The sequence below is a fragment of the Tachypleus tridentatus genome, chromosome 13 (assembly GCF_004210375.1).
Source record: "Tachypleus tridentatus isolate NWPU-2018 chromosome 13, ASM421037v1, whole genome shotgun sequence".
Lineage (NCBI taxonomy): Eukaryota > Metazoa > Arthropoda > Merostomata > Xiphosura > Limulidae > Tachypleus > Tachypleus tridentatus.
The window spans coordinates 125,240,517-125,256,520 of record NC_134837.1 but is presented as its reverse complement, the minus strand read 5'-3'; the positions used below and the strand labels follow the sequence as shown (position 1 = coordinate 125,256,520).

The 16,004-nt window shown below is 31.4% G+C and overlaps 1 protein-coding gene across 1 annotated transcript in view; it reads left to right on the top strand.

Annotated features, from left to right (window-relative positions):
• The first annotated feature begins 5,519 nt into the window (after positions 1-5,519).
• Positions 5,520-16,004, top strand: part of LOC143240406 (kinesin-like protein KIF3B) — a 43,604-nt gene continuing 33,119 nt past the window's right edge. The window contains 4 exon segments of the mRNA XM_076482796.1: positions 5,520-5,656; positions 9,433-9,480; positions 11,503-11,585; positions 15,793-15,894. Coding sequence (XP_076338911.1) covers positions 9,478-9,480; positions 11,503-11,585; positions 15,793-15,894 — 188 coding nt within the window. The 5' untranslated portion in view covers positions 5,520-5,656; positions 9,433-9,477.

Genomic DNA, 16,004 nt, shown 5'->3' with positions numbered 1-16,004 from the left:
AAACACTTAATAAAGAGAAGTAAAATTTTTTCATCTACCACAAATAATCTTTTCATACAATAGAAAAACAAATTTACCAACTTCTTTTGTAAACATTGAAGATCTGGAAGAAGCTCGTTCAGTGCTTCTGGTAGAATCATAACGTACATCTGCATCTTCCGACAGATGTATTCCTCTTTCAGTTTCTTCAAGTGACATGTGAACATTCTTTTGGCAGCATTGTGTCCAATGAAGTACAGCAATGAACAAAATCAAGAGTTCTGAGTAAACTTTTTACTCCCATGGTTCCACACAGCCTTGTTATCTGAATACGTATACATGATTGGTAGACCTCAGTTGTCACATCTAACACCTCCTTTCTCTGCAATGTAGCTTCAAGAAATGGCATAATCTTGGACTTGCCTTTTGTTCTATCAATCATTAGAGCATGAACCATCAAAGCTAAATCAACACAGACATCTTCATGGGCCAACATCTCAATGATTGAAATGCTTCCTTTGTATTTCTTCCTGCTTACAAGACATTCAGCTTCCTTAATGTAGCTTTCCCTAGTTTCATCAATTTTTTTTGTGGCCAAAACTGTGGGTTTCTTTCTCTCCATCAAGTTGTTTAAGATGAGACACATATGTTTTACGTATTTATCATTTGTATAACCTGGCACATTAAACACATCAATATTTAGTTTTTCTTTTCTGTTAATACTCTTTTCCAATACTTAAGACAAAAATTTGTTTTAAAAAAGTAAAATTACAGAAGTATTTAACCACCATAAACAGCTCACAAACTTGTAGACATAAAAGATAAGGCAAGCATATCGTATTATCTAATCTAACTGATCTGTTATAAGTCTTTGGTACGTAAGAACCAAACTGACAATAATCCCACTGTCTTCTACACACGAACCAGAAGCAGTTACAGCTGCAACTATTAGTTTTTATGGGACTACATACAAAGAAATAAAAAAATATATCCAACACCTTCTGGATGGCTGAATTTTCATTTGTATGTTTTATATGTTGCTGCCATGAATATTTTAATACCGATAATCTAATATCTATGAATATGTAATGTCATTTAAACCATAACTTATGATATGTACCTTCACTATTAAAAGGAGTTTTGGCTATAATCCTAACATGTTACAAATAAACAAACAAAATCAGAGTTATATGAAGAAGAACTGATCCAAACTTGATTAATGATGTGATGGATAACTACCAGCTTGACAAAATGTAGAAGCACATAATCTGTGATGGGTTTTCTTCTCCATGTGCCAATAACTTTTTTTTTTCCAAACTAATGGCAGTAAAACACACTTACATATTTTATCCACAAGTAGCAAAAGAATATTCTTAGGAAAACATTTATATAATAAACCACCTGCTTCCAACTACCTTTTGTAAGTTACTCACAAATAAAGTAAAAATGTAGTTAGTATCTATCCAATTAGTTTTACAGATGTACACAAGCTTCTCAGCAGATGTAAGTTTTACAGTAGTACACCTTTTATATTAAAGGTAAGTTTTACTGCTTTTGAAAAGTTGAAATGACAAATCATTGATGAATTCCGTTTGCTCCACCACATTAAAGTTGAAGTCAACTCCTTCATCGGACATCTTGGTACAAAAAATGATCATTGTTTACAACTTGCCTGCTAAAATCTGTCTGGCTCAGCACCAGATGTGGTCCAAGTAGTAGTCGTTGGCCAGGTGTTGAATAAAACAATTACTCAAGCAAGATTTCCCCACCATGTACTTTCCTTATCTTTCTTTGTACCTGAAATCCCTACAGCGACTACACTGAAAATTCGAGGCACGTCACATTTTTTTACCACCTCCAACAGGTAGAAAAACCTTGAAGACTCCTGTACCAGTCTTCTTAAATTTAAAATATTGTTTAAATAAACTAAACAGACTGGTAAAGTTAAAAATCGGAGGAGTACGGAGTTTTGAAAAAACACCTTTCTCCACTTAGGACAACCAAAGAGCAGAATCCATTTCTATATTGTACTCCTGAGGTTCCTAAAGCAACAAACGAGAACAAGCTCCAGTGGTCTCATTTTCTTGCACAATTTCAACTAGCAAACACTCATGGTTCCCTCCTGAAAGAGACAGAATTTGCACAGGTTTTTAAGATAGTTTGCTTTATAACACTGGTGATAAGTGTTTACATAACCATATAAATAACACAGATACAAGATAGTTGACCTAAAGTGGTAAGCATGCATCAAATTTAGGAATGTGAATTTCAGTAAATGTAACATATCCACGCTCGTCAATAAACCACTGCCATTTTACGCCGAGTCAACTGAGCTTCGACGTCTGTCATAAAAACTATATATATATAAAGGTACAATCTGTTTTATGTCCATGTAACTACTTCGCAAGGTATAGACGGATCTTCAACAAAGTACGTATGCAGGTTCATACGAAGCTATGTAAAAACTTTGCAATTTTTTGCTCTTTTACCACTACTTCGCCCCCTGTAAATGGATATTCATCAAATTTGATATGGAGATACATAGAAGTTTTGCGTTTGGGGAATTTTTACAATTACATATAAGATTGTGTGTGTGTGTGCGTGTGTGTTATCTTATAGTAAAGCCACGTCGGGCTATCTGCTCAGTCTTTCGAGGGGATTCCAACCTCTGATTTTAGCGTTGCAAATCCGTAGACTTATCACTGTACCAGCGGACGATACATGTAAGTAAGACAACTTTTTATGTCCTAAACTAACCTTATATTAATCAGGTAGTGTACAATATAAAAAGTATGTTAGAAGCCGTACGCGTTATTTCTTTTATGAACAACAGACATATAAGAAAAAAAGAGTGAGAAAGAGTTTAGTTTGTTTTGAATTGGTGAAGATCCATCTATAGGGAGCAAAGTAGTGACAAAATCGTAAAACCGCCCACAGAAATTGCAAAACTGAAACATTTTAGGTACCTCCATACCAATTTTGGTGAAGATTCATCCACCCTATGAAGTAGTTACATGGACATACAACAAACAATACTATGATATTTATGTAGACATTAATAATTCTAGATAATCTGTGTGATTCTAAAAAAAAAAGGGGGGCTTAAATAAGTAATAAAATGACTTTTTTTTTCAGTTGCACCGGTTGCTCACCAACAGGTCTTGCAATGTTAAAAAGTGGTTTTGATATCCACTGCGAGCACAGCACAGATAGCCATCGTGTAGCTTTGCCTTTATGAGCGAAACAAAGTTTATTCATAACTTTAAAACTGTGTTGCTCATTTTGAAATGCCTAGGTTAATTTTTGTGAAGCTCTTTCTACCCACATGGTGGTTAAGGCACTCGACTCTTAATCCGAGGGTCGCGGGTTCGAATCTCCGTCGCACCAAACATGCTCGCCCTTTAAGCTATGAAGGGATTATAATGCAACGGTCAATCTTACTATTTCTTAGTAAATGAGTAGCCCAAGAGATGGTGATGACTAGTTGCCTTCCCTCTAGTCTTGCATTGCTAAATTAGGAACGGCTAGCGCAGATAGCCCTCTTGTAGCTTTGCGCGAAATTCAAAACAAACAAACAAGCACACCACAAATAGCCTATTTTGTAGTTTTGTGATGCCCCTCAGTAGCACAGCAGCATGTTGCGGACTCACAACTCTAGAAACCGGCTTTCGATACCCGTTATGGAAAGAACACAGATAGCCCTTTGAGCAGCTTTGCGCTTAACTACAAACGAACAGATACAAATACGTCATGGATCAGAAAATATTAAGGAGCGATACAAGTTTCTTCCATTTGAAGGTTAAGGTTGACTGTGTATAAAGTTGAGGAGGATGTACTCTAAGTTTTCGTGCATACATTGTAGTATTTAGGAAGTCTTTAAACATAAGCACTTTTCATTAGATCTAGTATGTGCTAGATTGCTGACTAGGCACATTTTGAGGTAGCTTCAGTCCTAACAACCGCTGTCTCTGAAAATGTTATATTAGATGCGAATATAGTAATACATTTAGATTATAAACTGAAACGCCAGTGAAAGAAAAAGAAGTATATTTTTGACACTAAAACTAGTTATTTTTAAACGTAGTAAAAGTGTTTTAGTTTTTATTACTTAAAATTGGAAGCAAAATAATAGGTTAGTAAAACCGCATTTCTTTTTTCTGAATTTTTTATTGGTGAATATTTAAATTTAATTTTATATAAATGTAATAAGGATATAATGTTTTAGAACTCAGACAACATATTTTATTGCGTTTTAATAGGAGTTTATGAATTATCTGAAATTTAAATCTTTATACAAAATATTCTCATATATGGAAACTGAATTTGCTTTCATGTACAATAACTGAACTGTCTTTTATAAATAGGCCTGGCATGGCCAAGCGCGTAAGGCGTGGGACTCGTAATCCGAGGGTCGCGGGTTCGAGCCCGCGTCGCACTAAACATGCTTGCCCTCCTAGCCGTGGGGGCGTATAATGTTACGCTTAATCCCACTATTCGTTGGTAAAAGAGTAGCCCAAGAGTTGTGATGACTAGCTGCCTTCCCTCTAGTCTTACACTGCTAAATTAGGGACGGCTAGCATAGATAGCCCTCGAGTAGCTTTGTGTGAAATTCCAAAACAAACAAACTTCTATAAATAAAATCTAAGCCGTATATATTGTAAACTTTGTTCATATATCGGATAACTTTAAAACATACAGAGAGAATAAAATACCTCAATGATGCTAAAAACTACTCGTGACAATTGTAATACAACATGAACATTGTATTTAATTTAATTAATGGTGTAACATTATTTTCTAAATGTATGCTTTCTTATAGAAAAGCTACATCGGGCTATCTGTGGAGTCCACCGTGGAAATCGAACTCGTGATTTTAGCGTTGTAAATTCGTAGACTTACCGCTGTACGCTGAAAATGAAATTACTTTGCGTAACGACATCAGATCTTACAATCAGGAGCAAATCTTTCTATTGTTGTAAAATTTATATAACTTAAGCCTTAAAAGTTATTTTTGAAAGTGCAAAATTTAACTTTAAAAATATCATAAATAATTTTTGAGGCTGTATTAAGTATTTTAAACATTAGCCAAATGATAATAAATAATGATAATACAGAAACTCTTTATAGTACGGTGTTGGCCCGGCATGGCCAAGCGTGTCAAGGCGTGCGACTCGTAATCTGAGGGTCTCGGGCTCGCATCCCCGTCGCGCCAAAAATGCTCGCCCTTTCAACCGTGGGGGCGTTATAATGTGACGATGAATCCTACTATTCGTTGGTAAAAAAATAACCCAAGAGTTGGCGGCGGGTGGTGATGACCAGCTGTCTTCCCTCTAGTCTTACACTAGTCTTAGGGACGGTTAGCGCTGATAGCCCTCGAGTAGCTTTGTGCGAAATTCAAAGACAAACAAATAAGTACGGTGTTTCCCGATTTCATTGCAGAAAAACTACTTAATAAAATATGAACTGGCAGAGGGCGCTTCATAAAATCTTTAGTTTTGTTTTGCTCATGCGTAGTATCGAGGGTAGAATTGTTTATTCGGCAAGTTGCTAGTCAGTGAGAAGATAAGAACGTAGAATAAATGTAGATCTACTTAACTGAGTTTTTAGCATCCTTATTCGTGATAGGATAGGTTTGCTTTTCAAGATTGCATTATGCTACTGCGATTCATAACATAAAGTAATAGTGGTTCTATATTTCGTTCTTTTATTCTGTTACTGTGTTTAAGTTTGAAACATAACCTTAAGGAATAAAAGTTTGTAACCAGGTTTTGTTCCCTAGGTTTGTTAATGTTAACGATTATGGATTAGTCATACACTAGGCTTAGTCGTAGGTTACCTAATGCTAGTACTAGTAGTGGGCTGCAGGAATACTATCACTGTTACTTTTAGTATTTCTCCTAGTGCTAGTGAGTGATACTCGTAAAATGTTACTCTTAGTATTTTTATAGTAATACTGCTCATATTATTAGTAAGTTTGTTTAAATTTATCTGTTTTTATTAAACTTAAAGGAAAGGCCTTGGATTTGATCAAATTTTATGTACTTTTTATATCTGGTGCTTTAAAATGTAATTGAAAATGCATAAACAAAGTAAATTTCTGATTTGATTATTGAACAAAGTTTAAATGATGTAGCTTACGAGAATTACAGTTTTTGGGGTTTTCATGTAATCTAATAAAGCAAAATAATTTTAATGTTTTATTACAATGGAGGTCAAATGTAATATTCCAAATACAAACAGGGATTTTAATCATATTCTCTTAAAATGGTTTTAACTAAGAACATTTTTCATTAAAAATGCATTTTTTTAGTATTAGAAGACTACATGTAATGTTAGGAGCACTGTATCTAGTAGTATTACCTTGATAAATCAGTTTAAAAATATGACAATACTGTCATTGTAGAACTGGACTTATTTTATATCACTTAAAAATGAAATACCTCAGTAAAAGTTTGGTTATGTGTTCTTACTTGATTTTCTTTAAATCAATAAAAAGGACCATTTTTATTGCATCTGTATAAAGGTATCGTTGTTATGTTTTTTAATCCTGGTATTTAAGACCAAGTGATTAGTGGAATTTGATAATTTATTAATTCTTGTGCTAATTAATCAATTATTATCACCTGAGGTTTGGATAACTGGAATAATTGAAAATAGTCATAATAAGAAATTAATTTTAATTAGTTGATTACATTTGTGATTTTAATTGACTGATTTGTAATTGTGATTAATTGATTATTATATATCACACTAATCATTGTAACTGATGCTCATAGGTAATGGATCAGTAAAGTAGCATTTAAGATCCCAGGTTCATTGGCACTACTGATGAACTCTTTTGTTTTTAAAACATTTTTTCTAAACTAGTTATACATAGTTGTTTGTGGGTTTGTGATCTCATTGTTTCAGGTTATCAACTAACAAACAACTTACATAAAGTACTACAAAGAAATAAGTATTACAGTTATTTCTATGAATTATTGCTAGGTCCATTTGTTTATGTTACAAAAAAGTGAGTAATTTTTACTATTTTTTTTTTATCATTTCCTTAAAGTGAATTTTGTGAAATGTGAAAGAAACAAGTTCACTGAATATCATGCAAGGTGTAGAATCCACCAATAATGAGTGATATTTCATATAAATAACAAGAGATCTGTTTACCATTTGGTCTTTCAAGACTATACATACTTACCTAGCCATGAGAGTAATTATTCACTTAAACCCACATTCTATTTTTCAGGAAATTATCATATCAACTGTTGTGAAGCTCTGGCTACTTGTTTCACAAGATGTCTTAACTAAAGCCAACTTTGTATTCTCAAGACAGCTGGTATGGGTATTAAAATTTTAATTAAAATAAAGTACAAGTTAACCTGAAGATGATCTAAGAAGATTTAAACATTGTTCTGTACTTTATTTTAATTAAAACTTTAATATCCATACCATCCATTGTGAGAATACATTTTTACTTAAAGTAGGTTTCTTGTAATCATGAAGCCCACCTTTCCCAAAATCTTAACCTTGTTTTCTTTGGTCTTGACAAATTCAAAAGTTGGTACAAATAAATTAGAGACACTTATCCTATGTATCCTGAAGATAATCTAAACTTTAATGATATTAACTCTTACACACATACACACACACATTTTCTTCTCAGAGATAAATAAGTTAGATATCTCAATCTCTTCATAAGATAAACTATCTATCCATGGAATCACTGTAGTAGCTGTAACTGAACATTTTCCAGTAAGTCAAAATCACTTCTTTAGTGAAATAACCAAAACCATGTACAATATTCTAAATGATATATAACTACTACTATTGACTTGAGGTCTGTACATCTGTAAATACACACTGAACTTTTATTTGCTCTACAGTATCAACACAGCACTCTTCAAGGACTCTGATTTACCCATTATAGTGCCAAGCTCCTCTTCTCATGATATTGCAGAAGTTTTATGTGTAATCCAAATTATGACAGCCTAAACTTCATATAATTGTAGGTAACATAGCAGTTGTTTTAAGTCATTTTGTAGATCTTGTGAAGCAGCCAAAGAGTTTTGTACCATCAGTTTAACTTACTAATCATGGTACAATCACTTTCAGTAACTTAAATATGATATAATTAGTTTAATTTACTAATCATGGTACTGTCACTTTCAGTAACTTAAATATCATGTCATTAGTTTAATTTACTAATCATTGTACTATCACTTTCAGTAACTTAAATATGGTATCATTAGTTTAATTTACTAATCATGGTACTGTCACTTTCAGTAACTTAAATATCATGTCATTAGTTTAATTTACTAATCATTGTACTATCACTTTCAGTAACTTAAATATGGTATCATTAGTTTAATTTACTAATCATGGTACTGTCACTTTCAGTAATTTAAACATCATTAGTTTAATTTACTAATCATGGTACTGTCAGTTTCAGTAATTTTAATATAAAAGCAAATACTGAACATTTAGACACATCTATAATAACAAGAGGCTAGTTTGACCAGCCTTCACTAATAACAATTTTCTCTCGTTAAACCTACTTACAATCCTTTTTATTAGTCTTTCTCCCTATGTGATTTTTATAAATAATCTTTTGTGTGGCACCTTTTCAAAATTGTTTTTATATATACATATACCAAACACACTCCTTTTCTGTTGACCAGATATCAAGTAAAAGTTTTAAAAAGACTAAACACATTGTAAGGAAAGATTTCCTTGTAAATAAATGAATCCACATTGATTTTATTATATTATATCAAACTTTACCAGTTGGTTTTGAAAAGTGTATTTTATACAGGTTTTAGTTTTTCTTCAGAAAAAAGAAATCTTTAGGTTTCTACTCACTACTGATTGATTTATCAAGATTTAAAGACAGATGCTAGCATGTCTGATCTTTGATTTCTTTCAGAATGCTGGTGTGTTGTCTGTTTTTAATCTCTTAATCTTGTTATTTACTATCAAGTGATTCATATTGATTTAAGTAAATTCTAATATTTCTTGTAGAAGATTAAGGTCAGAAATATTACCAACATTTCTTGTAAAACATGAGCCCAGTCATCTTAGTCTCTGAATACCCATTTTAACATATTGGTCACCTATAGTACACCTTAAAAAATTGTATCTTGATTTCAACAGTATCAGTCAGCTGTTTATTACAACATCTAGGGTTTACTTATTTTTAATGAATGTCTAACTTCTCTACTTTTCTGAATCTTCCATCCTGCTTGTCTGTTTAATTAAACCTCGTAAACTGATCAAGGTGCTTTGAGAATTACAGTGCAGTACACGTGTGACCAAAGAATGTTGAATGGTCAATAGCTGATATGAAAAAAAAGAGTATGTTATTTATAAGATGGATGTGTGAATAAATAAGTGATTTTATAAAAGGATGTTAAATGACAATTGCACTAGAATAACTAATAACATTTAGTTTTTTATTTCAAGGTTTCATTTTCTGAACTGGTGCTTGAAGATCATTAATTGGATATAATGGTGAGATTTTGTTAATCTCTGATGAACTCATGAAACATCTGCCATATTTGATTGTATGAACAACTTTAGTATTATAATTGACTCTTTTACCAAAGTTTTGATACAAACACGAAGTTAAATACACTATTGTTGAGGAGGAAATAACTGTCTTTATTATTACAGATGAATAATTTGGAGGTATTTATCTGATTTAGACCCAAAGAAAGTGTGATTTTTAAATTTCATTCTGACTGAAATATAATTATTTTACATTTATGTTTAAAAACAATTTAGTTTATGTTTTTGAAAATAATTGAAATTATTATATTTTTTTCTTCAGTGGTTTTAAGCTTTGTTACAAAACAAAGAATGAACTGAGACTATTTGTGTTTTTGTTTTGTATGCTACAAAAACTTTATTAAAACTGTTAATTGTATGTACTTGTTTTAAGATAAGCAAATAGGACATAATTTTTATACAAAATAAAAAGTATCAGATTTACTGGTAGGTAAAGATTTGTAGAATTTAAACATATAGTGATCCGTGAAATAAAATATTTGTAACTGGTTTTTTATTTTTTTGCAAACTGTTACTAAATCATAATAAATATCAAATGTAATATAGAAAATGAAAGTAGATATTTTTATTTAATGTGTAAAAAATGTATGGTTGTCAAAGAAAATGGTGCTGTGCCATTTAACCCTGGTAAATGGCAAGTTTTTACTGTATGGAAACAATTATTAATATATTTTCAGAAATTTATTGGTCACACTTACTGTGTTACTAAAATCCATATTTATATTTTTTATACGTTTGTGCATGTGTGTATTGGTATACACACACACTGTATACATTTTTTTTAAGTTATTAAAATTGAGGGGGCATAATGGTAAAGTTATTAAAACTGCAGGGGCATAAAAGAAATGTAACAAAGTTTTAAAGACTATGTTCTTGTATTCTCACTTGTGAAACTGTTTTGTGCTTTTATAGGTTTTGTTGATTTATCTGAATGTCATAAACCTGCTTTACTAAAATGTATAATCTTAAGTTGTACAAAATTTAGTATTTCTATAATCAAAAGAAATTATATATTTCACAAGCTAAAGTAGAGATAAAAACAACTTTGTGAAAACAAAATGTAACTTGGTACACAGTATATTAATGTTAACATCTGATCAAAGCAAGCTGTGTACATAGAGCAAAAAATATATGTAAGAGTGATCATAGCTAATTAAATCTTATTTTTTTTACATTATTACTGAAGGCAAAAATAAAAATTTTATAGGAGAAATTGTAGAATATTTCTGTTTGAACGTAGTTTAAAATGTTTATTTTAACTAACATGGCCTGGTGGCTAGGGCACTTCACTCACAGTTTGAGGGCTGTGGATTTGAATCCCCATCCCACCAAACATGCTTGCCCTTTCAGCTGTGGGGACAATGTAGTGTGATGATCAATTCCACTATTCATTGGTAAGAGAGTAGAAAAATAGTTGATGGTGGGTGCTGTCTTACTGCTAGATTAGGGATGGCTAGAGCAGATAGCCTTCATGTACCTTTGTGCAAAATTCAAAACAATCAGTGTAACTAACCTGTGAGAGTACTTTAATTACTATAAAACTTTTCTTTGTTTGACAGTATAAAAATGTTTTAATTGTATAATAGTTGGTGTTTTATTTCCAGCAACATTAGGAGTTAAAGTATACATAATAACAACATATAGAAACCAAGGAATCATGTGGTCTCTCACGACTATATCTGCATGCTCATTCTTGTGATTAAAAAAAAAAATTTTAATTTATTTTTCAGGAAGTTATAGTTTTCATTTTAAAACTATTGTAAGTGTCTGCTTTTGTTGATAATATTGACATTATATTCTATAAACCATTCACCATTTTAGAAAAATAACTGTCTTAATTGGAGCCCAGCCTGCTTTTTATTCAAATCTTAAAATAATATATTTCTTGTTGTCTTCTAAATATGTAATACTGATGTACAAGAATTACAAATAATAATGTTTTTTCAATTGCCCTATTTCTTTCAGTCAAAATCAGGAGCAGAATGTGTGAAAGTGGTTGTGAGATGTAGGCCCTTAAGTGAGAAAGAAACATCAGAAGGATATGAAAGGTAAGGTAATAACTAGATATTATATAAGAGAAATGTACATATGCACACATACATTTCCATGTGCACAAAACACCAAAGTTTGCTGCTCAGTCCAGCAGATGACACTCTTGGACAAATACTACTTAATTTTGATTACAGGTTCAACATTTGTTAATGCTGTGATGCAAAGAGTTTATTTGCTTTATAGAGACGTTTTTGAGGAGATATGGTGAAATGTTAACTGATGTGTTGTTTTTGTGATACAAGTGATGATGGACTTGTTTAATTTCAGTTTGGCAACATTTGTAAATAGGAATTTGCTCAAAACACTTAAACATCACAATTGACTTTATCTATAGATGTACTCTTACAAATATTGTTGGTGTCTAGAACATTCTTCTAGAGAGAATAGTTAGTTCCATTTTGTAATGTTTGAAAAGGGATTAAATGACTTTTGGATCAATCAGCTGAGGAAAGCTGTGGACACTAGGGTTTTTTTCTTTATTCATTTATTCCAAAATGCATCTACCTTAAAATTAACTTCTTACCTTTTAAAAGTTGCATTCACACTTTATGGTGTATATTGGAAGGATTTACACATCCTAATAAAAAGGTTTAAAAAAATTACCTTTTTTTATCCAGATACATAGAAAAGAACCTTTTTGAAGTTGGTTAAAATAAAAAAGTTCTTATATTTGTATCTTTAGTATAAAGGTAGTTTTTCTAAACATTTTATCAAAAGAGTTGCATTCAAATACTTCACTACAATTTGTTTGAAAAAGTAATCTTGCAGTTTTGCCATGATAAACATTTTTTATCGTGTAAACATGACTATTATATACATATATAATTTCATGACCTTTAAGTGTGAACCTGATAGCTATCAAAGTTAGGTTACCCTGGACCAGAAATCAGTCAGAATTTGTTCTTTATTATGTGCTCTATGATAAATCATGCTAGTATTTGATTTATGTGCGGGTTTTTGATATTAAGTAGGTTTTATGTACATTTTATCTTCTGTAGTTTTTTTGCAGTTCAACCAAGAAGGTGTAAGATACATTATTGACTTTAAAAACACTGACCATTTGTTTTTAACTTTCAATATGCATAGAGTGGGATAGTGGTGGTAAGTCTTTGGATTTACAGTGCTAAAATCAGGGGGTTTGGTGACCCTTAGTGGACACAGCAGGTAATGTGATGTGGCTTTACTATAAGAACACATGCATGTACCAAGCACCTGCACATTGATCATGTAATTAAGTTTATTTCATTCAAATAACTTGATAAATAAACTAATATCTAATACATTGTGAAGAAACTTTATTTATAAGATATAAAGTGATTTAAATCATAAATAAGTTCACCCTTTTATAACATAATGGTATTTTAAAGTATCATTCTAGGACACTAATAAATCTTTCTCAGTTTCTATAATGTTTTTTCATGATTTAGGACTGACTTTATCACTACTACAGCTGTTACAATAAAGTATCAAAATACTGATGAATATCAAACAATCTGATTGTAAAAGGAGGAAGAATTATGAAATATCATCGTATACACTTGAACTTCGTAATTATATAGTATAATTACTAATGTGTTTCTACAACTGTTTCTCTAATGTGCAGTTACTGTCTATTTCACAGTCAACTCAGTTTTAATACTCTGCCTAAACTGTCAGTTTCAGGCTATCAATCAAGTTGAAACTTATTGGATATATTTAAGTTATTTTTTTATTAACCATTAAAAAATTGAAATTCAAGAATGCAATTGTAAAGTGTTTTTAATCTTTCCAAAACTGTATGTGATAGCAAAAATTTGTGTATTTCATAGCATACAAAATTATGGAAAAATCACATTTATATATTTAGTATATTGGCCCTAAATTTAATATACTTTTGTTACAAATTTCCACTGTCCGAAAGAAACAAAATTCGGATATTGGTGACATTTTGTATTATTATGTCCCCTTCCAGTTTTTTGTGTTCTGCAAATGGAGAAGGAGTCTCCACTCAGCTGACTTATTTTGCTTATATACTGTGGTCATTAGAAATATAATTATGAATCAGAATATGTCAAAAATGGAAGGAGTTACTTAATTATAAATAGTAGAGCTGAGCTGAATGTCGAGGTTTAGAATGAAATGTCCTCAGTATCAAAGTTGACTTGGTTAATACAGCTAAGTAAAATAGGCAAGAAGTTTAAAGACATCACCTTAAACATTTTTAATTGCAAAGTTAAGAAGTGGAAACACTTTATCTTGTGGTGGTGTTGACAGTTAAAATGATTTAACATCTGACCTGGTGATAGGTATGATTGTACTATTGATTGAAGAGACAATAACAGAAATATTATTTTGTTTGAATTTGGACAATAGTTACTATACAACTGTGTATATTGGTCTGTTATCTGAAACTTCTTACTTATAGCTACTCGTGGACAGTGTTTGTCAGTGGCTTCTCACTTTGGACTTGTAGTTGTATCATTGGAAGATTGAAGCTGTCTTGTATTTTGTTGTGGTATCCTTGAGCAAGACACTTTATTTGCTATTTCTTTTAAAATTGTTTACCCACAAAAAATCCTTGTTTGCATAAATACTTGTTGCACAATAATGTTCACTTCGTTAAGTTAATATTTAAATTCTGAGATTTTTGAATGATTACTGATGTAAAGTTCTTTTACTTATATGTAAGTTACAAAAATTATAATTACAGTAAAAATCTTGGGATATCATAGGCAATATTATCTGAGTGGTAGAACCATAATTATTTCTTTTGTTTTTACTACAAGTGATATAATTCCGGATACACGACAAGAGTCTTTTCGGCCCACTATGGCTGTCCTGTTCATGTTGTCAAACGCCTATATTTCTGCATACAGCCTACTCATGAAAACAATATTCCAAGTGGTGATCACTCTGTTTGAAATGTTGAGCTGCATATTTAGCAAACAATTCCAGTCAATGGGCAGAACATTAAACCCAATTGTCTTTGTCCTAAAACTCTTACCATTAAGCATAAAAAAAAAGAAGCATATCAATCCTATTTATTCAGTTAATAATTTTGAATCAGCATTTCATTCAAATCCCATTTAACCATTTTCTCAAGATAAAATAATCTTAAGAACCTTTATATATAGTCATGATAGTTTCTTCATTTCAGGAATGATTCTAGTAACTCTTTCTTGAACCATTTCAAACAAGTTATTGTTTTAAGTGTTCTTTCTAAAGGTAAGGAGCCCCAAACTGAACACAATAGTCCAACAGGAGATCTGTACAAAGAAACAGTAACTTCCTTTGACTATATTCAGATTCCTATAAAGCACATCCATAATACTAATTGCTTTTCCCACTGTCTCAAAGACTTAAGTCTAATAGACCAGTACACCAAAAGGCCCTTTTGTTCTGTAATATGATTGAGTTCATTATCATAAAGCATTCAGAATAATTGAATTCTTCCTTCATTTTATTCATCAAGTTTACCAAATGATCTAAATCTCTCTGAAACAACTGTGAACTACACATGGAAGTTTAGTATCATTAACAGACTAAGTCTGTTGACCTTCTTCTTGTCAGTGTTTTTAACGTATATCAAAAGAAGTAAAAAATTTCAGCACAGAACAATTTCAGTATGACTTGAAAGGAGTAGTGTCTTAAAGAAATTACTTTAAAGAAAAAGGATTATTCGTATTATGTTCTATTTGCTTTTGAGAATTTTATGAATAACAGCTTAAATATGAAGGCAGTTAAACCTAACCAAGTTTATTAGATCTCTTGGTTTCTTTCCATATTTATCACTCACACAGGAGTACTTACAGGAGTAGTGTCTTAAAGAAATTACTTTCAAAAAAAGCATTGTCAGTGTTATGTTCTATTTGCTTTTGAGAATTTTATGAATAACAGCTTAAATACAGAGGCAGGTAGGCCTAACTGAGTTTATTACATCTCTTGGCTTCTCCCCAAATTTACCACTCACACTTGTGTAGAAATTTATCTTTGAGTTCTTAAAGACAGTAAATGGCATTACATTCAAATATTATGACTAAATAAAGAGCTTTCAAAACTATTTCATTAATATGCTTTATTTCAAGAAAATGTTAAATATTTGACCTGTGTGATTGTATAGCAGCTGTAATTTATACATGAATGGCCTGTCTAAATCTTGTTAATGTATGGTTTTGAGAGTGTTTGTTTTATCTTGTATAAATTGTTAATTTTTATTGCTTGTAGGGTGGTGAACATGTTTCCAGATCGAGGAGTTGTGGAAATAAACAATCCTAAGAATGGAGAAGTACCAAAACAATTCACTTTTGATGCAGTGTATGATTGGAAGTGGGTATATTTTCCTCTTTATTTTCTCACATATATTTTTCCTTTTGTTAACATTAATTACAAAATGAGTTACACCATTGTAACTGCTAAAATTGTAACCATTTAAGGAA